This window comes from Martes martes (assembly GCF_963455335.1).
Source record: "Martes martes genome assembly, chromosome: 7".
NCBI classification, from domain to species: Eukaryota; Metazoa; Chordata; class Mammalia; order Carnivora; family Mustelidae; genus Martes; species Martes martes.
Window position 1 is genome coordinate 60,472,314 of NC_137894.1, and position 21,580 is coordinate 60,493,893.

Here is a 21,580-nt window from a genome sequence, read left to right on the forward strand (position 1 = left end):
AATACAACTCAATATTTAAAAAAAACTTTACTCTGCCTTAAGAAAAAAAATTGGGCTACTTGCGTACTGGAATGCTTTATTTCATAATATCCTCTCTTATTTAAAATGGTGATGTTGTCATGTCCTCTTTTTCTCTGCTTATGATACTTGAAGTAGCAATAATTAAATTTGTCTTTGAAAGAACAGGCCCAGGGGCGCCTGGGTGGCTGAGTGGATTAAGCCTCTGCCTTCGGCTCAGGTCATGATCTCAGCGTCCTGGGATCGAGTCCCACATCGGGCTCTCTGCTCAGCTGAGAGCTGTTTCCCGCCCTCTCCTCTGCCTGCCTCTCTGCCTACTTGTGATTTCTCTCTCTGTGTGTCAAATAAATAAATAAAATATTTGAAAAAAAAAAAAGAAAGAACAGGCAGTTATTTTCTAGATATTTTTTAGATATTTCTAGCAGTTATTTTAGATATTTTTAGATATCTAGCAATTATTTTTAGATATTACATGTAAAAAAAATACCATTGTTACAAAGTATCCTTCCATAAACCTTCCCCATAAAAGTTGGGAAGTTTATTTTTTTTAAAAAGATTCTGTTTATTTGAGAGAGAGGAAGAGAGACCACAAGCCAGGGGAGAGGCAGAGGGAGAAGCAGACTCCCCGCTGAGCAGGGAGCCCAACACGGGACTCATCCCAGGACCCTGACCTGAAGGCAGATGCTTAACTGACTGAAGCCATGCAGCCAGTTTAAATTGGGAAATTTAAAAGTTGTGCCTCTTTTGTAGTCTTTTTTTTTTTTAAGATTTTATTTATTTGTGTGTGTGTGAGAGAGAGGACTGAGAGAGAGAGAGAGAGAGAACGAGAGAGAAAGAACATGAGAGGTGTCAGAGCCGGATGTGGGACTCATCCCAGGACTCCAGGATCCTGACCTGAGCTAAAGGCAGTCACTTAACTGACTGAGCCACCCAGGCGCCCATGTGGTCTTTTTTATATTAGAGCAGAATTTCGTAGAAGTCTAGGATGAAAAACTTGGTGAGAAGTATGAAGTTTTTGGTTTTTTTTTTTTTTTTTTAGATTTTATTTATTTATTTGACAGAGAGTTAGTGAGAGAGTGAACACAAGCCAGGGGAGAGGGAGAAGCAGGCTTCTTGCTGAGCAGGGAACATGATGTGGGACCTGATCCCAGGACTCTGGGATCATGACCCAAGCCAAAGGCAGATACTTAAGGACTGAGCCACCCAGGCACCTTGTTTGTGAAGCTTTTAATTTGTGTCCTAATATTGCATCCAGCTTGATGTAACTCATTTGTTAATTTCACTCACCTTTTCTGCGCGGGGAAGATTGAGTCTCATGGGAGCTCTAACAGAGACGCTTTTAGGAAAAACTCAACACCAGATCTGTTGGTGTATTTATTGCTCCCTTCCTAGACTGTAAGTTCCCCAAGGGCAGAGATTGTTTATCTTTGAACAAATGTGTTAGACAGTACTAGGCACTGAGGCTACTGGGTCAACAAAATGGAAGCAGTTTCCACTTTCAAGGAGATTAGAGGAGACAGAGAGGAGGGGGTGAGTGTGGGGCAGGCATTGCTCAGAGTCATTCCGTCACAGTTTCATTAGAGGCTGTGAGGGAAGAGCAATGATACTGTGAGAGCATGGCAAGTGGCCCTAGACTACCCTGGAGGGAGTAACACACGGATTTGGAATGTGTGTTAAGGAAAAGATTAGGAGATGAAGAGTACAGAGTTGTGTTGCGTGTTCATGGTTGAGGGACTGGCATGCTCAAAAGCATTGAGGCAGGAAGGACCTAGCACCCTAATGAAACGGAAAGAAACACAGCAACTGGAGTATAACAGGTTGGAGAGAGAAGGTACAAATGAAACTGCAGTAGACCCTGTTTGGAGCCTTTGAAGATGGAAAAGTCAGTTTAGTGAATCAAAACCAGCATTAAAAATGAAAATGAAATTGAATCAAATAGAAAACATCAGGGGTGCTGGCTCAGTCAGTAGAGCATGTGACTCTTGATCTAGGGGTTGCAAGTTTGAGCCCCATACTGGGTGTAGCGATTACTTTAAAAAAGAAAACATCATGTGTCAGACTTAGTAAAAAGGAGTATTGTTTTCTGTAACCTGTATTTTGCATTTATACATGTATGAGTATGCTGGCTCATGAGGTAGAATTGATCTTACTATGAGCTGGGGTTAAAAAGTTTTAAAGTTATTGGTAGGGCCATGTTGGCAATGTTAAGGACTTTGGACTTGATTCTGAGGGTAATGAGAAACCACTGAAGGTTTTTAAGCTTGAAGAGGTGGTCAGGTTTGTCTTTTAAAAAGTTTGCTTAGGGGCACCTGGGTGGCTCAGTCTTTTAAGCATGTGCCTTCAGCTCAGGTTGTGCTTCCCAGATCCTGGGATCAGGCCCCACGTCAGGGTCCCTGCTCAGCCAGGAGCCTCCTCCTCCCTCTGCTTGTGCTCTCCCTTGTGTGTGTGCATTCTCTCTCTCTCTCTAAAGAAAAACAAAGGGATGCCTGGGTGGCTCAGTGGGTTGAGCCTCTGCCTTTGGCCCGGGTCATGATCTCAGGGTCCTGGGATCGAGCCCCGCATCAGGCTCTCTGCTCAGCGGGGAGCCTGCTTTCCCCTCTCTCTGCCTGCCTCTCTGCCTACTTGTGATCTCTCTCTCTGTCAAATAAATAAATAAAATCTTTAAAAAAAATAAAAACAAAAACACTTTGCTTAGGCTGTTATATGGAAAGTAATCTGGAGAAGGGACATCAGTTAGGTGGCAGAGAGAGGAGTCCAGGTGAGAGATGATGGAAAGCATTACTTCCACTAGAATGGAAACTCCAGGCAGGCAAGGCTGTTTGTTCACTATAATATCCCTGCACCTAGGCCAGTGCCTGGTGTGCAGCAGGTACCCTGTCAGTGGTTGCTGAATGAATGCCTGACTTGGACTGGTTTGGTACTTACAGAGACAACTGAAGTACTTTTGATTGGATGGAAAGGAATATTCAAGATAAAACTGGAGGACTTGATGACTGGTTGTTCCTGGCATGAGATGGGGAACCCAGGGGAAGATGAGGTTTAAAGGTGAAGGGTTTAAAGTTGTCTGTGATAGATCTAAGGGGAGATGTCGAGTGGGTAGTTGAAAATAATGCCTGCCTGGGCTGCCTGGGTGACTCGGTTGAGTGTCTGACTCTTGACTTCGACTCAGGTTATGATCCTAGGGTCCTGAGATCCAACCCTGCATAACGCTCTGCACTCAGCTCAGAGTCTGCTTGTCCTTCTCCCTCTGCTTCTCTGTCTCTCTGGAATAAATAAATAAAATCATTAAAAAGAAAAAAAATAATGCCTGACAGGGAGTAAACACTTAATCTTTGTTGAATATGCAAATGCTACTTGGCCTATCTGTGGTGGGAAGTGTTCTGACTTTTCTGGTTACAGCAGGCTTACTCAGAGATAAGAGTGTCAATTTGGGAGTTCTGACTCCAGCCCCTCTATTGTAATACTGATACCCCTTCTTTAAAGGGGTAGAAGAAATGTGCACTAGTTAGAAAGTATATTAGAAAAGGGAACCAAGTAAAAACAAGTAACAATAGTAGAAAATTTTTTTTAAATTTTAGGTACCTTTTCTTTTTCTTTTTTTTTTTTAAGATTTTATTCATTTATTTGACAGATTACAAGTAGACAGAGAGACAGGCAGAGAGAGGAAGGGAAGCAGGCTCCCCGCTGAGCAGAGAACCCGATGCGGGGCTCGATCCCAGGACCCTGGGATCACGACCCGAGCCGAAGGCAGAGGCTTTAACCCACTGAGCCACCCAGGCGCCCCTTAGGTACCTTTTAAATGGGTTGAAAAATGATTCTGTCAGTTCTGTAATGTGGGTCTTTATACAACTCAGTATTTTATCTACAGTTATAATTACTTGGCTGGAAATTTGAAGGGGAAGTTGCCACATTTAGTGGCAATCATGTGAAATATGAAAAATTGTTATACTGCCACTTTGGAATTAAGTCGGAAGGGCTTATATATATATATATTCATTGTTTGGATTTATTTTCTTTCAATAAAAATAGTAGAGGGGCAGCTGGGTAGATCAGTATTTAAGCGTCCAACTCTTTTTTTTAAATTTGAAATTTTATTTATTTCTTTGCCAGAGAGAGAGAGTACAACCAGAGGGAGCGGCAGGGGGAGGGAGAAGCAGGCTCCCTGCTGAGCAGGGACCCCCTCCCCCCTCCCCAACCAAGGTTGAACTCAATCCCAGGACCTGGGGATCATGGCCTGAGCCTAAGGCAGACACTTAACAGTCCCTAACCCTAATCCCTAAGCGTCTGACTTTGGATTTCAGCTCAGGTCATGATCTCAGGGTCCTGGGACCAAGCCCCACATCAGGTTCCACGCTCAGCAGGGAGTCTGCTTTTCTCCCATTCTCTCCCTCTCCCCCTTCTCCCGCTTATGTGCACATACACTCTACTGCTCTCTCTCAAATAAATAAATATTTATTTATTTATTTTTATTATTATTATTTTTTAATTTATTTATTTGACAGACAGAGATCACAAGCAGTCAGAGAGGCAGGCAGAGAGGTGGGGGGGAAAGCAGGCTCCTGCCGAGCAGAGAGCCCGATGCGGGGCCCGATCCCAGGACCCAGAGATCATGACCTGAGCCGAAGGCAGAGGCTTAACCCACTGAGCCACCCATGTGCCCCATAAATCTTTTTTTTAAAAAGCATTAAAAAATAAAATGAGTGTGGGACACCTGGGTGCTCAGTTGGTTGAGTGTCTACCTTCAGCCCAGGTCATGGATCCTGGGATCCTGGGATCAAGTCCCATGTCGGGCTCCCTGCTCAGCGGGGAGCCTACTTCTCCCTCTGCCTGTGCTGTCTCTTTCTCCCTCTCTCTCTGACAAATAAATAAATAAAATCTTAAAAAAAAGTAGATGCTTGTTGAAACAGTTCCAGCAAAACAATACCTCCATGTCCCAAAAACATACATATACACAGTGGCTCCATTCCTTACTCCTGAAAGGTAACCAAGTGTCCACCTTTGGGATCCTGATCCTCTACTGATAGTTTTGTTATGAAAAAAAGAGTAGGAATTAACTCTCAAAATTTTTTCGTTTCTTTTCTAGGGTGGAGAGAGGGAGAGAAAGAGAGAGAGATGGGGAAGGGCAGAGGGAGAGGGAGAATCTTTTTTTTTTTTTTTAATATTTTTATTTATTTATTTGACAGAGATCAGAAGTAGAGGCAGACAGAGAGAGAGGAGGAAGCAGAGAGCCCAATGTGGGGCTCAGTCCCAGGACCCCGGGATCATGACCTGAGCCGAAGGCAGAGGCTTTAACCCACTGAGCCAGCCAGGTGCCCCTCTTTTTTTTTTTTCTTTTTAAAGATTTTATTTATTTATTTGACAGAGAGAGATCACAAGTAGGCAGAGAAGCAGAGAGAGTGAGAGGGGGAAGCAGGCTCCCCATTGAGCAGAGAGCCCATTGTGGGTCTAGATTCACAGGACCCTGAGATCATGACCTGAGCTGAAGGCAGAGGCTTAACCCACTGAGCCACCCAGGCGCCGCACCCCCCCCCCGCCTTTTTAAAAAAATTTTAAACATACAATGTATTATTTGCCCCAGGGGTACAGGTTTGTGAATCATTAGGCTTACCCATTTCACAGCACTCACCATAGCGTATACCCTCCCCAGTGTCCATAACCCAGCCCCCGCATCCCTACCACCCATCCCCCCAGCAACCCTGTTTGTTTTGTGAGATTAAGAGTCTCTTATGGTTTGTCTCCCTCCCGATCTCATCTTGTTTCATTTTTTCCTTCCCTATCCCCACAGCCCCCCACCCTACCTCTCAAATTGGGAGAGGGAGAATCTTTTTTTTTTTTTTAAGATTTTATTTATTTATTTGACAGACAGAGATCACAAGTAGGCGGAGAGGCAGGCAGAGAGAGGGGGAAGAGCCCGATGCAGGGCTCGATCCCAGGACCCCGAGATCATGACCTGAGCTGAAGGCAGAGGCTTCACTGAGCCACCCAGGCACCCCAAGAGGGAGAATCTTAAGCAGGCTCCATGCCCAGTGCAGAGCCCAGCATGGGGCTTAGTCTCAGAACCCTGAGATCATGATCTGTGCCCAAATCAAGAGTCAGACACTTAACCTACTGAGCCATCCGGGTGCCCTAATATCTCAGATTTAAACATATGTGACTTACTACTCTTTCCTCGTTCTCTCTCTAGTTCTCCCTCTTCTCTTTGTCCCTGTGACTACTTCTCATGTCCAGGTCACCATCCACTCTGATGACATTCCTATGGATTCCTTCTGACTCCTTCCCACACTTCTGCTCTGGCCCCTCTGGTCTGTTCCTCTCTCAGTCAGAATGCTCTTTTAAAAACCCTCTGGGGATGATTACTCCACTTAAAACCATTTGGTGACTTCCCATTGCCTTCAAATAAGATGCTTGCTCCTGGTCCTGTTTTCTTCTTACCTGGTTTCTTCTTACCTGTAACCAACCTTTCGCTGTTCTCCCCCTTGCCTGCCAAGCTCCAGTCACACTGGTTCTTCTTAGTTATTTGACTAAGCCAAGCTGTTGCCAGCTTCAGGGCCTTAGCTGTTCCATCTGAAGATGTCTATCCAGAAAACTGCACCTCTCTTCCCTCCTGCAAAGTTCCTAGTCTCAGCCTAAATGTCGTTGCCTCAGAGAAGCCTCCTCAGATCACTGTATCTCAGATACATTCCCCATTCACTTGATTCTCTTCTTCTTAGCACTTATCATGAGATGTAATGAGTTTTTTCTGTTTATTATTTGTCTCCCTCACTCAGTTTTAAATTTCATGAGGTCAAGGACTATGTATCCTTTTTCATGACTGTCTCCCCAGGGCTTGGTGGTACATGATAGGTGCTGGTAGTCAGGTGACCATCTATCCCAGTTTGCCTGGAACTGAAGAGTTTCCTAGAATTCAGGACTTTCGGTGCTAAAACCAGGACAGTCCTGAGCAAACCAAGATGTTTGGTCATACTAGCTTGTAGAAATTATTTATAGTAGTTAGTTTGTGGAATGAATATGGGAAAAAGAGCTCAGCATGCTAATTAGCCATAAAAACCTCTGAGGCCTATCCATACGGTTTAGTCTCATTTCTGGGGTGCAGAATATTTATCCCACTTTCATGTGATCATGGGAGGTTTGATTAAAGAGATGAGGTTTAATTTCCTTTAAGTAAGTGAGAGGGAGCTAAGTTGCTTTACTACCAATTGATCCTGATATGACATCACAAAATGTACACTGTGAATTATGGGGAGGGGGATTAAATGTTAAGGTTTATGAATCTTCACATATTGATGGGATTAGAAGTCTAACCTTAACCAGAATAATGCTATTTTGACAAAGATTACCTTAGTGCTGTGAGACTTGCTTTATTTTAGGGTCTCAATTTGGGCAGTCTATTTTAATGTTAAATATGGTTTTTAAGCAATGTTAATGTTAATGAAAACTCTAGAAGCCAGATGAGGCATCCTACACAGCCATACCTGTAGTATGTTGGGCATTAGCCTTAATTTAGCCAGATCCGTAGTTCGGCTTAAATTTTATATGCCATGCTGTCACCCCCGACTGCCATTCCCTTAGATGAATACCGAGATAAGTAGGGAAGGTTTTTACTGGATGAGATGAAATAGGGACGGTGATTGGAGAGAACCACTGGACACACAGACTTATCTCAACAGCATGGTACAGTTGAATCCAGCTGGCAGGAGAGAGCTGCCAGTGGACCTACGGCCGGCCCGTGAATCAGTTCTAGATTGACTTTCAAAGTCCAGGTGTTCAATCAGTCACCCATACAGGTGATCAGTCTGATGGTCTTTTCACATGTGCATGTTCGAAAGACCTTTCTGTTGCACGTTGGTCTGTTTACCTGTACTTAACAAGCCCTAAGTAGACTAGCAGACTTAACTATAAAGAGAACCTTGACATGGGCTCCCCCAGTAACTTCCTGCACAAATCTTAACTTGTGGAAAGGGTATATATCACACTATTAAGAAGGTCTTTGCGGGGCACCTGGGTGGCTCAGTGGGTTAAAGCCGCTGCCTTCGGCTCAGGTCATGATCCCTGCGTCCTGGGATCAAGCCCCGCATCAGGCTCTCTGCTCAGCAGGGAGCCTGCTTCCTCCCTTCTCTCTCTGCCTGCCTCTCTGCCTACTTGTGATCTCTCTGTCAAATAAATAAATAAAATCTTTAAAAAAAAAAAAAAAAAAGAAGGTCTTTGCTGGGGCACCCGGGTGGCTCAGTGGGTTAAGCCTCTGCCTTCGGCTCAGGTCATGATCTCAGGGTCCTGGGATCCAGCCCCGCATTGGCCTCTCTGCTCTCTGCCTACTTGTAATCTCTCTCTGTCAAATAAATAAATAAAATCTTTAAAAAAAAAAAAAAGTTCTTGGGACGCCTGGGTGGCTCAGTGGGTTAAAGCCTCTGCCTTCGGCTTGGATCGTGATCCCAGGGTCCTGGGATCGAGCCCCGCATCGGCTCTCTGCTCAGCATGGACCCTGTTTCCCCCTCTCTCTCTCTGCCTGCCTTTCTGCCTACTTGGGATCTCTTGTCTGTCAAATGAATAAATAAAATCTTTAAAAAAAAAGAAAGTTCTTTGCTGTCACCATACTATGGTTAATATGGTATTTGTGTCGTAGGAGGTCTGTGTCTATCAGATGCAGTTGTTCATTGGTGAAGAAGAGCCATTGTTAGGTTTTTAGTATAGAGGGGAACTTTAACAGGAAGGCAGTATTAACATTTTAACACTTAGTTGTAGTAACTTAATGAATGTCTACTAATAGTTAATGTTTCAGGATAGGATTTGATTGATAGTTATCTAAATCCCTGTTAAAATGAGTTGGTATTAAAACAGATTTCTAGTACATCTGTGAACCTCAAAGGGTCAGGAAAGAGATTACATACCAGAAATCTTTCTAAATTTTATAAATTTGCATTAAGATAATGTAGGGAAAAAGATAACAGTAAAGGCCATATACCAATTACCTTGTAACCCAGCAATCCCACTTCTAGGTATTTACCCAAGTGAAATAAAAACTTATATTTAGGGGCGCCTGGATGGCTCAGTGGGTTAAAGCCTCTGCCTTCTGCTCAGGTCATGATCCCTGCGTCCTGGGATCGAGCCCCTCATCGGGCTCTCTGCTCGGCGGGGAGCTTGCTTCCTCCTCTCTCTCTGCCTGCCTCTCTGCCTACTTGTGATCTCTGTCAAATAAATAAATAAAATTTTTAAAAAATATATATATTTAGGGGTGCCTGAGTGGCTCAGGCAGTTAAGCATCTGACTCGATTTTGGCTCAGGTCACGATCTCAGGGTCTGGGGATCAAGGTCCACATTGGGCTCCAAGCTTAGCAGGGATGAGGATTTTTCTCTCTTTCTCCCTCTGGCCACCCACCTCCTGCCCGACTCAAGTTATCTTGCCCATACGCACTCTCTTTCTAAAATAGATTTTTTAAAAAAGATTTTATTTATTTATTTATTAAGATTTTATTTATTTATTTATTTGACAGAGAGTTCACAAGTAGGCAGAGAGAATGAGGGAGAGCAGAGAGCCTGATGGGGGGCTCAATCCCAGGACCCTGAGATCATGACCTGAGCCAAAGGCAGAGGCTTAGCCCACTGAGCCACCCAGGTGCCCTTTTATTTATTTTTTTTTTTTAAGGATTTTGTTTGTTTATTTGACACAGAGAGACAGCGAGAGAGGGAGTAGGAGTGGGAGAGGGTGTGGGAGAGGGAAAAGCAGGCTTCCCACTGAGCAGGGAGCCCAATGCGGGCCGATCCCAGGACCCTGGGACCACAACCCAAGCCAAAGGCAGATGTCCAAGACTGAGCTACCCAGGCGCCCCAAGATTTTTTATTTTTTATTTTTTATTTTTAAAGATTTTATTTATTTATTTGACAGAGAGAGAGAGAGTGAGCACAGGCAGACAGAGTGGCAGAGGGAGAAGCAGGCTCCCTGTGGAGCAAGGAGCCGGATGTGGGACTCCATCCCAGGACGCTGGGATCATGACCTGAGCCGAAGGCAGCCACTTAACCAACTGAGCCACCCAGGCGTCCCTGCCCCAAGATTTTTAAAAAATTTATTTAGGAGAGAGAGCACGAGCAGGGGGGAAGGGCAGAGAGAGAGGGAAAGTTTGAAGCAGACTACCCCTTGAGTAGGAACCTTGATGCAGGCTTAGTCCCAGCCAGGACCTGGAGGTCATGACGTGAGCTGAAATCAAGAGTTCGATGCTTAACCAGCTGAGTCACCCATAAAATAAATCTTTAAAAAAAAAATCTTACATGTACACAAAAACCTACATATGAGGATGTAATTGCCTCCAAATGAAAACAACCCAAATGTTTTTCAGCTAGTGAAGTATGGTACATCCACACAATGGAATACTACTTAACAAGAAAATGGAACAAACTACTAATATGTGCTGACACATGGATGAATCTCAAAGGCATTAGGCTAAGAAGCCAGACCCAAAAGACTGCATACTATATGATTCTATTTATGTGATAGTCTGCAATAAGCAGATCTGTCTTTAGGCACAGAGAACGGGTCTGTGGTTGTCAGAGGATGGAGGAGGGATATAAAGACTTCCTGAAAAGGCTAAAGATCGTGAGAACATTCTACTTTTTTTTATACCGAAACAGTAATTCCTCTTGACCAAATGCAAATTATAGCAGTATTTGTGGGGATGATAGAATTGTCCTATATCTTGATTGTAGGAATGGTTAAACTGTATGTATTTGATACGTAAAAGAGGATAAAATGTACTATATGTAAATTACACCTGGGTTTTTTTTTTTTAACTTTTCAGTTTTTATTTATTATTTATTTATTTGTTTATTTAATCAGAGAGCATGAGCACAGGCAGGGGGAGTGGTAGACTTAGGAAGAAGCAGGCTTCCCCGCAGAGCAAGGAGCCTGATGCAGGACTTGATCCCAGGACCTTAGGATCATGACCTGAGCCAGGGGCAGCTGCTTAACTGACTGAGCCATCCAGGCATCCTATTTATTTATGTTTTTAAAGATTTCATTTAGCAGAGAGAGAGAGAGAGCGTGCGCGCGCATGTGTGTACGCACATGGGTGGAGAGAGGGACAAGGAGAGGACAAGCAGATGCTCCACTGTGCACAGAGCCTATTGGAGGGCTCAATTTCAGGACCCAAGATCATAACCGGAGCTGAAGCCAGAAGCATAACAAACTGAGCCACACAGTTGCCCCTGTTTTTGTTTTTGTTTTAAAGATTTTATTTATTTATTTGACAGAGATCACAAGTAGGCAGAGAGACAGGCAGAGAGAGAGAAGAGGAAGCAGGCCCCCCGCTGAGCAGAGAGCCCAATGTGGGGCTCGATCCCAGGACCCCGGGATCATGACCCGAGCTGAAGGCAGAGGCTTTAACCCACTGAGCCACTCAGGTGCCCCTTTGTTTTGTTTTTTTAAGATTTTACTTTTAAGTAATCTCTATGCCCAGTGGGGGCACTCAAACCCACAACCACAAGATTAAGGGGCATGTTGCGTGGACTAACCCAGCCAGGTGCCTCCTCAAGTTTTTAAAACACAGTAAACACACGTACTTATTGCTGTAATTTGCATTTGGTCAATAGGAGTTACTATTTTGGAATGAAAAAGTAGAGTGTTCTTATGATCTTCAGCCTTTTGAGGAAGTTGGTGTGGTACCTCTGTTCAGTGAAATGAGAAGAGTAACATTTCATGACTGCTTATGAAGGAAGAGAGCGGGTCAGCTGTTAATCTGAGAAGGTCATTTTCTCATTCTGGCCAGGGGAGTATACTCCTAAAATAGAAAGAGACTGGAAGAAGAAAACAGATACTTTGTAGCAGTCTGTTATTTTAAAATCCATCCTGGCGTTTGACCTATAATTGTATAGCACCATCATCATCAATAAATAACATTACTAGTATTTATTAGTTGTATTTTTCTCTTTGTTGGCAGAAGGGAAAATGTTTTAGAGTGGTAAACCATGACTGAATTACAAAGTAGGGTTCTGTCTGCCCTGGTTTGAATTCTGGCTCTATCATGTACTAGCTGTGTTACCCTGAGTAAATTTCTAACCTGCTGCTTAGTTTCATCTTCAAATGGGGATGATGACAATACTTACCTTCAGGTTGTCATAAAGATTAAATGTTAGGGCAGTATAATTTCAAACTGGTACTGATATTACAGAGGGCAGGAACTAGAGAAGTTTCCTTTTGTAGCATGTTTGAGTGACTGGACTGAGTTGCTGAGAAGTAAGAGGAAAGGGGAACCATGTGAAAGCAAAGTCTGGTTCTAGCCATGACACTTAGTGGCACATCCCTCCCCCTGTAATCTGTCATAAATTACCAGGACAAGGCATAGTCGTGAATAGGAACATTTGGGTTGTCAAATTAGGATACTGATGTAGAAGCCAGAACACTTACTGCTGTTGTCAGGCTCTGGATTGAACACCAAAAATAGGGGTGCCTGGTGGCTCAGTGGGTTAAGCCTCTGCCTTCGGCTCAGGTCATGATCTCAGGGTCCTGGGATCAAGCCCCGCATCCGGCTCTCTGTTCAGCAGGGAGACTACGTCCCCCCTCTCTCTCTGCCTGCCTCTCTGCCTACTTGTGATCTCTCTCTCTGTTAAATAAATAAATGAAATCTTAAACACCAAAAATATACTTATTTCCCCCCGTTCAAGCATTCAGAATAAAAGATGGTGTTAGAAGGGCTCCTGGGTGGCTCAGTTGGTTAAGCATCTGACTCTTGATCTCACGTCAGGTCTCAATCTCAAGGTCAGGAGTTCAAGCCCCGCTTTGGGCTCCTTGTTGGGTATGAAACCCACTTAAAAAATAATTATCTTAGAAAATTGTAGTTTGTCAGCTTTATTCAGAACAGTCCCACAAATCCAGTTTTTCCATGATTTACATTAAGAGGATGCTTGGAGTATTAGTTAGCTATACCAGTAAGAACAGTGAGCAAATTACCTTTGAAAATATGGTTCTCAAATCAATTCCGAAGAATCAGTACTTCTGTAGCTTATAGAGGAAATGATGGCAATTTGGGAATAACCTCCAGTTCAGTTTTCCAGTCGTTTTCCCTTTTGAGACGTACATTTCCCGTTAAGAAGAAAGGGACAAAATTTGAAAACATTTCTTTAGTGCTTAGGAATACTGGCAGCCTGTCTACTCGTGTGATAAAAGTTCCCATGATGATGTCTCTTGATTGAAAGCACAAAGAGGTAGAAGAGACCTAGGGAAGGTGGGCATTTTGCTATTCTTGAGTGTTTTTTTCTGTGTTGAACAAAACTCATGTGTCTGCTTCTGCCCTGTTAGGAGCTCTTGTCCCTGGCGAAGCGGAAGCGGAGTGACTCTGAGGAGAAGGAGCCGCCTGTGAGTCAGCCTGCAGCCTCCTCAGACTCGGAGACGTCCAACAGTGATGACGAGGTGGGTGTAGAGGGCATCCGCCCAGGGACTGAGTCGTATTTGAGGGCCCTGAGTTGGTGACTCCTGACAGCCTCTTTTCCTTAAACTGAGACCTTACTGCCTGAGATGTACCAGAACTTCTTAGGGGCAAAAAAATTGTATAAGGAAAGCTCTCAAATTTTCATGTTTCCTTCTGCTGTTACCTAGTAGGCCCCTCTGCATGGCACTGGCCACCATCGTTTAGTCACTTGTTTCCAGCCCTGTTGCAAAAGAAGAAGCACAACCTGTTAGTCTTTATCTCTTTATTTTATCTTTTTTTTTGTCATTGTTTTCATTCCACTCTCATGCTAGAAAAGAAATTCTGGGACACCTGGGTGGCCAGTCAATTAAGCATTGGACTCTTGATTTTGCCTCAGGTCATGATCTCAGGGCTTGAGATCAAGCCCCCTACTGGGCTCTGTGGTCAGCAAGGGGCTGCATGAAGATTCTCTCCCTCTGCCCCACCCCCCACTCATATGCAAGTACTCTCTCTCTCTCTCAAATAAATAATGAAATCTTTAAAAAAAAGAGAATGCCTTATGTTGGGGTGGCTGGCTGTCTCAGTCAGTGGAGCATGCAACTCTTGATCTTAGGGTCCTGAGTTGAAGCCCCATATTCACTGTGGCTTAAAAAATAAATAAATAAGGGGCGTCTGGGTGGCTCAGTGGGTTAAAGCCTCTGCCTTCGGCTCAGGTCATGATCCCAGGGTCCTGGGATCAAGCCCCGCATCGGGCTTTTTGCTCAGCAGGGAGCATGCTTCCCTTCCTTTCTCTCTGCCTACTTGTGATCTCTGTCAAATGAATAAATAAAATCTTTTTTAAAATAAATAAAATTATTGGAAAAAAAACACACACAAAAACCAGAATGCCATATGTTAGTGGGAAATACTTTAGCAAGACAAGAAGCTTTCTTGGACAGATTGAATCAACAGCCTCAGGGTGATGGTGGTAATTTTTCAGGAGGAAAGTTCAGCTGTTCATTGTTAAAACCAAGGTGACTTTCCCAAATTGTGCACCACCAAACAAGGCCCTAAAAGCTCTAGAACCTTAATGGAAGAGAGGGATGAAGGGAAAGGTCTTTGAAACCCTCCTATGTGTTCCTCATTTTATTTATTTATTTATTTATTTATTTTTAAAGATTTTATTTATTCATTTGACAGATAGAAGTCACAAGCAGGCAGAGAGGCAGGCAGAGAGAGAGGAGGAAGCATATGTATATGTATATATATGTATAAATGTGTGTGTGTCTATATATATACACACATATGTATATGTATATATACACACACACACACATACATACACACAATGGAATACTATGCAGCCATCAAAAGAAATGAAATCTTGCCATTTGCAATGACGTGGATGGAACTAGAGGGTATCATACTGAGCGAAATAAGTCAATCAGAGAAAAACAATTATCATATGATCTCTGATATGAGGAATGTGAGAGATAGGGCTGGGGATTGGGGGTAGGGGAGGAAAAAATGAAACAAGATGGGATTGGGAAGGAGAAAAACCGTAAGAGATTCTTTAATCTCACAAAACAAACTGAGGGTTGCTGGGGGCGGGGGGGAGGGGGGGATAGGGAGAGGATGGTTGGGTTATGGACACTGGGGAGGGTATGTGCTATGGTGAGTGCTGTGAAATGTGTAAGCCTGATGATTCACAGACCTGTACGCCTGGGGCAAATAATACATTATATGTTAATGTTAATATTATGTTAATATAATGTTATATATTAATGTTATATATTAATGATATACAATGTTATATATTAATTATTATTTTATAATAATTATATTATATATTATTAATCATTAATTATTATTGTATATAATAAATACTGTTATATATTAATGTTAATATAAATATATATTCATAACTATTTATATTATATGTATATTTTAATATATTTATTTATTTATTTATAATATGAATAAAGTTCTCTTATAACACTCACAGCTACTCAACCAAGTCTAAATGACTTCACTTTAGAATGCGACCAACTGCTTATGTGCTTGTTAGAGAACAAGCTATACCTGGCTCAGTTCGGAATGAGAATTTGAAGAACTTTTCCCCACAGAGTTCTTCACTCTTGCTGCTGCCTCTGGATCCCAGGGTCTACTCCAGTCTCCTTCCCCCAACCTCTGACTTGGAATAGCAGCCTCTATAACACGGTCATTCAGAAAGGTGCTTTTTTGGGATGCCTGGGTGGCTCAATTGGTTAAGCATCTGCCTTTGGCTCCAGTCACGGTGCCAGGGTTCTGAAATCGAGTCCCACATCAGGCTCCCTGCTCGGTGGGGAGTCTGGCTGCTCTCCCTGCCTTTGCTCACACTCTTTCTCTCTCTTTCTGTCAAATAAATAATTAAAATCTTAAAAAGAAAAAAATGGAAGGTGCCTTTTTGGTTTGTATTATCATATCAGTCTTTGGCCCAGGCTACAATTTAGCACCTCAGAGTTAGGGTGAATATTTCATTATCTTGGATGGTTAAACAAACTGTCCAAAAAGATTAAAAAAAGATTTTTTAAAAATCCTTGGGATGCCTGGGTGGCTCAGTCAGTTAAGCGTCTCCCTTTTGCTCAGGTCATGATCCTAGGGTCCTGGGTTTGAGTCCTCCATCAGGCTCCCTGCTCAGTGCTGAACCTGTTTCTCCCTCTGCCTGCCATTCCCCCTGCTTGTACTCTCATGCTCTCTTGCTCTCTCTCTGGCAAATAAATAAATTTTTTCTTTTTCTTTTTTTTTTTTTAAAGATTTTTATTTATTTATTTGACAGACAGAGATCACAAGTAGGCAGAGAGACAGGCAGAGAGGGGGAAGCAGGCTCCCCGCCGAGCAGAGAGCCCAACATGGGGCTCGATCCCAGGACCCTGAGATCATGACCCGAGCCGAAGGCAGAGGCTTTAACCCACTGAGCCACCCAGGTGCCCCTAAATAAATTTTTTAAAATTAAAAAAAAAAAAATCCTGCTGCTACTAGAGAACTCAGTGGAATTACTGTGCACTCAGATTTATGACTGCCTTAAAGAGATTCTAAGATAGGTAGGGGGCTTCTGCGAGATCCTTCAATGTGAGGTTTGAGACAGGCTCTTGATTTTTTTCCCTCTCTCGTGATGTTCATACATCTCTATAGGTAAAAACCACATACTGAAGTAATTTACTATGTCTTCTTTTTTTTTTAAATTAACATATAATGTATTATTTGCTTTAGGGGTGCAGGTCTGTGAATCATCAGGCTTACACGTTTCACAGCACTCACCATAGCACATATACTCCCCAATGTCCATCACCCAGCCACCCTATCCCTACCCCCCAGCAACCCTCAGTTTGTTTCCTGAGATAAAGAGTCTCTTATGGGGGCGCCTGGGTGGCTCAGTGGGTTAAAGCCTCTGCCTTCTGCTCAGGTCCCAGGGTCCTGGGATCGAGCCCTGCATCGGGCTCTCTGCTCAGCGGGGAGCCTGCTTCCCCCTCTCTCTCTGCCTGCCTCTCTGCCTACTTGTGATCTCTCTCTATCAAATAAATAAATAAAATCTTTGGGGGGAAAAAAAGAGTCTCTTATGGTTTGATACTATGTCTTCTGATTCCTGCTGTGGTGCTTATATCCGTATGACCTGCAACATAGCCTTTTTGAAATTTGGTTGTTCAAGTTCCAGTTCTCAGTTAAGTGGAGTCTATGATCTAAGTTCTGTGCCAGAAACTACTCTGGACCTTTTCTTTTAATACACCTCCCAGCCCTTCTCCCCTTCCACTCTTTAATTGTCTGTTTTTACTAGTAAGCCATGAATACTGGTAGAAGTGTGTTGATTCCTTCAAATTTACTAGGACAGAAAACTGGTCAAGAACAACTGAGTTAGGTGGCTCAGTCGGATAAGCATCTGCCTTCAGTTCAGGGCATGATCCCAGGGTCCTGGGATTGAGCCCCACATCAGGCGGCTCCCTGCTCGGCGGGAAGCCTGCTCCTCCGTCTCTGTCTGCATCTTCCCTCTGCTTGTTCTGTCTCAAATAAATAAATAAATAAAATCGGGGTGCCTAGGTGGCTCAGTCGTTAAGCTTCTGCCTTTGCTTCAGCTCATGATCCTGGGGTCCTGGGATCAACCCCTGCATTGGGCTCCCTGCAGGAGGCCTGCTTCTCCCTCTCCCACTCCCCCTGCTTATGTTCCTTCTCTGGCTTCTCTGGCTTCTTTCTCTCTCTGTCAAATAAGTAAATAAAATATTTAAAAAAATACAATCTTAAAACAACAACAGTGGGGCGCCTGGGTGGATCAGTGTGTTGAGCCTCTGCCTTCGGCCCGGGTCATGGTGTCGGGGTCCTGGGATCGAGCCCCGCATCGGGCTCTCTGCTCAGCGGGGAGCCTGCTTCCCCCTCTCTCTGCCTGCCTCTCTGCCTACTTGTTATCTCTCTCTCTCAAATAAATAAATAAAATTTAAAAAAAAAATGTGCCTACCCCATAGTCCCATTCATTCTAGTTTTAAAAACAAAACAACAACAACAGTAACAGCTGAGTTAGAAGGCTAATGGGTGGTTTGTGAAAAGGAGAGACATGTCCTAAGTTTAGAGCCAGAAGGTATCTAGCTAATTGATCAGGAATAGTGGAAGAGGGGGATAGAGAGAAGTTAGGCATTTCCTATGCAGAAAAAACTGCGCACATTGGACAAAACGTGTAAGGTTCAGGTAGGGAAGGAATAGTAGATATTTCATGTGTAATATCTTTGCAGGGAGGAAAACCTAAATTTAATGAAAAAGAATATACCTGTGTATTATTTTTGGTGAAGAGGTTATTCTCAATTATATTTTGGAACACATGTGAAAATAAAATGCAGGCAGGACTCTTTCTGTAGGGCTTATATTGCCCAGCCGTGGGATATTGGAAAGCACACCTCAGTGGTAGGTCTGGTGTTGCGTTTTGGTGCTGTCACCTCTTGTCCCTGTAAGCATTTGATAGGAAAAACACCACCAAGGGTCCAAACAGGAGTAGCAGGGAGGAAAAGTAACAGAGAGGAGGAGAGAGCTAGCAACAGAGTCCTAAATCAAGTAGTTGAGAATTCTGGTGTTTGTTGTTTGTTTGTTTGTTTTTTATTTGTATTTATTTATTTGAGAGCAAGCCGGGAGAGGATCAAAGGGGAGGGAGAGAGAGAATCTCAAGCAGATTCCCTGCCGAGTGCAAAGCCCTGCACGGGGCTTGATCTCACAACTCCAAGATTATGACCTGAGCTGAAATCAAGAGTTGGATGCCTAACCGATGGTGCCACCCAGGTGCCCCCAGAATCCTTTCCAGAAACATGGTGGATTGGGTGCCTGGCTGGCTCAATTGGCAGAGCGTGACTCACATTCTTGGGGTTGTGATTTCAAGCCCTACATTGCATTTAGAGATTACTTAAAGATAAAAATCTTGGGGCACCTGGGTGGCTAAGTTGGTTGAGTGTCTGCCTTTGGCCTGGGTCACGATCTTAGGGTCCTGGGATTGAGCCCCATGTCAGCTCTCTGCTCAGCAGGGAGTTTGCTTCTCCATCTCCCCACACTCATGCTCTCTCTCAAATACATAAAATCTTTTTTAAAAACTTAATTAATTAAAAATAAAAATTGTTTTTAAAAACCCACACAAAGGGCGCCTGGGTGGCTCAGTGAGTTAAAGCCTCTGCCTTCGGCTTGGGTCATGATCCCAGGGATCCCAGGGTCCTGGGATCGAGCCCTGCATCAGGCTCTTAGCTCGGTGGGGAGCCTGTTTCTCTCTCTCTCTTCCTGCCTCTCTGCCTACTTGTGATCTTTCTCTGTCAAATAAATAAAGAAAATCTTTTTTAAAAAATGAAATAAAATAAAAAATAAAATCTTAAAAAAAGAAAAACACAGAAAAACATGGCAGATCTCAGAAACAGCTTTAGCTAGATAAGAAGGAGGCCCCGATTTCCTTACCTGTTACTAGTAAAAATCACATTGAAAAACCAAAACCCTTTTTAAAATTCAAAATCGAATAAAACTACATTAGACAAAGTAAGAAACAGCTGAATTATCTTCTAATACCCTCTGCCTGAGCGAGAGTTATCTTTTAATGTTTCGTGTATAGTCTTGTTTTGAACATTTTTGAGAAATAAAAGCATTTGGCCCAGCCCTGTAGTACTTGTCACACCTGTTTTTTCTTCCCTAGAACTTCTGACCGTCTTCCTGGTGGCAATTATGCCCCCACTCACCTCTTTGAAGACATTGCTCTCCTCTTGCTTTTCCCCCGTTTCATTTTGCTCTACTTTCTTTCTGAGGCTTCTTTTCTTTTTTTCTTATCTGATCGTTCAGATTCTCTCACTTGGATCTAGTTGCACTCCTATTCCCACTCTCTTATCTCTTGCTGGTTCCACTATTTTTATTAATAGAACATTTTGAAAATGATACAACTTTTGCTTATAAATTCATTTAGTAACAACTTCTCCAGGAAGTCGACCTACATATCCAAGAGCATGTTGTGATTTCTTTACCATACAGATAATACCTAATTAGCACGAGCTCTCAGAAAGGCCTCCCTTGCTAAGCTACTATTTCCCTGTGTGGATATTGGTTTAGTGGAGTTTTCGTGTACACTGTACCTCTAGAACAAGATGTTACATGTAGATGAATTACCCCAGTACTGTTGAAAATCTAGACAGTCACTCTACTTGAAAAATTTTTTGCTAGGTATTGTTATATATAGTTGTTTTCCTTGCTGATTTAGTCATGACTTTGAATGGCAGTTCTTGCATTGTGAAATAAGGAGTTCCAGAGTACTGAGCTGTGTGTAGTGCATTTTACACCTTTTATTTCTCCTTTGTGAATGTAAGAAGTGGCCATTGTTCTCCTCTTTTGGTAGTCTCTTTACTCCTAACTTCCTGCATCTGATCTCTGGGGTTAGGAACTCAGGTGACCTGCTACAAATACTCTGCTTGAGTACTTAATTTTAGCAAAAGCTCGGTGGATTGCTTACAAGCATTTTTTTTTTTCACATGTTGGTTCTTGGCTATGTAGGTAACCACACAGTAGCACCTCATTTGTCTAGATACCATAAAATCTCATCATAAGAATTTGGGAAAAATGAAGTCCTTTTCTTGGACCACTTGCTCAAACTTGTTTACAGAATGTAAACTTCAGCCAAGCGGTGGAATGGAGTTACTGATTATCTTTTACTTTTTTGGGGCGGGGGGTATGACTGCTGTTTCACTTTTGTTTTTATCTCCATAGTCAGGTTGTAAGTTTTTGTGACTAAATGTAGGGATTTGGTGTAAAAATTTCCAGTTAAATATATGTGATTGTGTGATTACAGAATACAGTAGTATCTTTTGTACTTTGATTAATTAGACAGTAGAAGGACAAAGAAAGCTGAGCTACCCTTCATATTCTTTAGCTATCCTTCATAGTCTTCATATCCTTCATACTCTTTAATATTAATATTCTGTTACATTGCATTTATTCTTAACTCCACTGACTTTCAGGGAAAAAAACATCATGATCAGGAACTCTGTCCTCCCCACACACTTCTTTGCTGGCCACTGTCAAAGTCTAGAATAATGACTACAGAATCCTTTTGATAGTTGTTTTGACTTACTATACCACTCAGTTCATGAAGAATCCTACATCTTTAAAAATCTAAGGCATCATAGAGATCATGTGGACTCCCCCTATTTCAGATATGATATTAGAACATGTTAGGGGCGCCTGGGTGGCTCAGTTGGTTAAGCAACTGCCTTCAGCTTGGGTCATGATCCTGGAGTCCCGGGATCGAGTCCCACATCGGGCTCCCAGCTCTGCGGAGAGTCTGCTTCTCCCTCTGACCTTCTCCCTCTCATGCTCGTGCTCTCTCTCTCTCTCAAATAAATAAAAAATCTTAAAAAATATTAGAACATGTTAATAAAAGTTCTGGTTTTCTTTTCCCATCATAAAATAGTATCCTGTCTTTATATAGAACCTCATGGTTTCTGATGTGCTCTATGTACTTCTCTTACTCTGTCTCCTTTGAGTCTCAAACTACCCTGATAGGCGGTCAAGGTAATATTATTATTCCTACTTTACAGATAAGGAAACACTCTCAGGTGAAGGGCTTGGGGGGCTATATTCCCGTTCTTTTAACCCTTAATCCCAGTGTGGTTTATCACTAGCCCAGCTGTTCTTGAACACTACTTACCTCGATGTAT

At 42.9% G+C, this 21,580-nt stretch overlaps 1 protein-coding gene across 1 annotated transcript in view; it reads left to right on the top strand.

Moving 5' to 3' along the window:
- The window catches only part of RTF1 (RTF1 homolog, Paf1/RNA polymerase II complex component), a 55,687-nt gene that overhangs the window by 3,896 nt on the left and 30,211 nt on the right, over positions 1-21,580 (top strand). Inside the window, exon 2 of the mRNA XM_080807459.1 lies at positions 13,301-13,411. Coding sequence (XP_080663585.1) covers positions 13,301-13,411 — 111 coding nt within the window. The remainder of the gene's footprint in view (positions 1-13,300; positions 13,412-21,580) is intronic.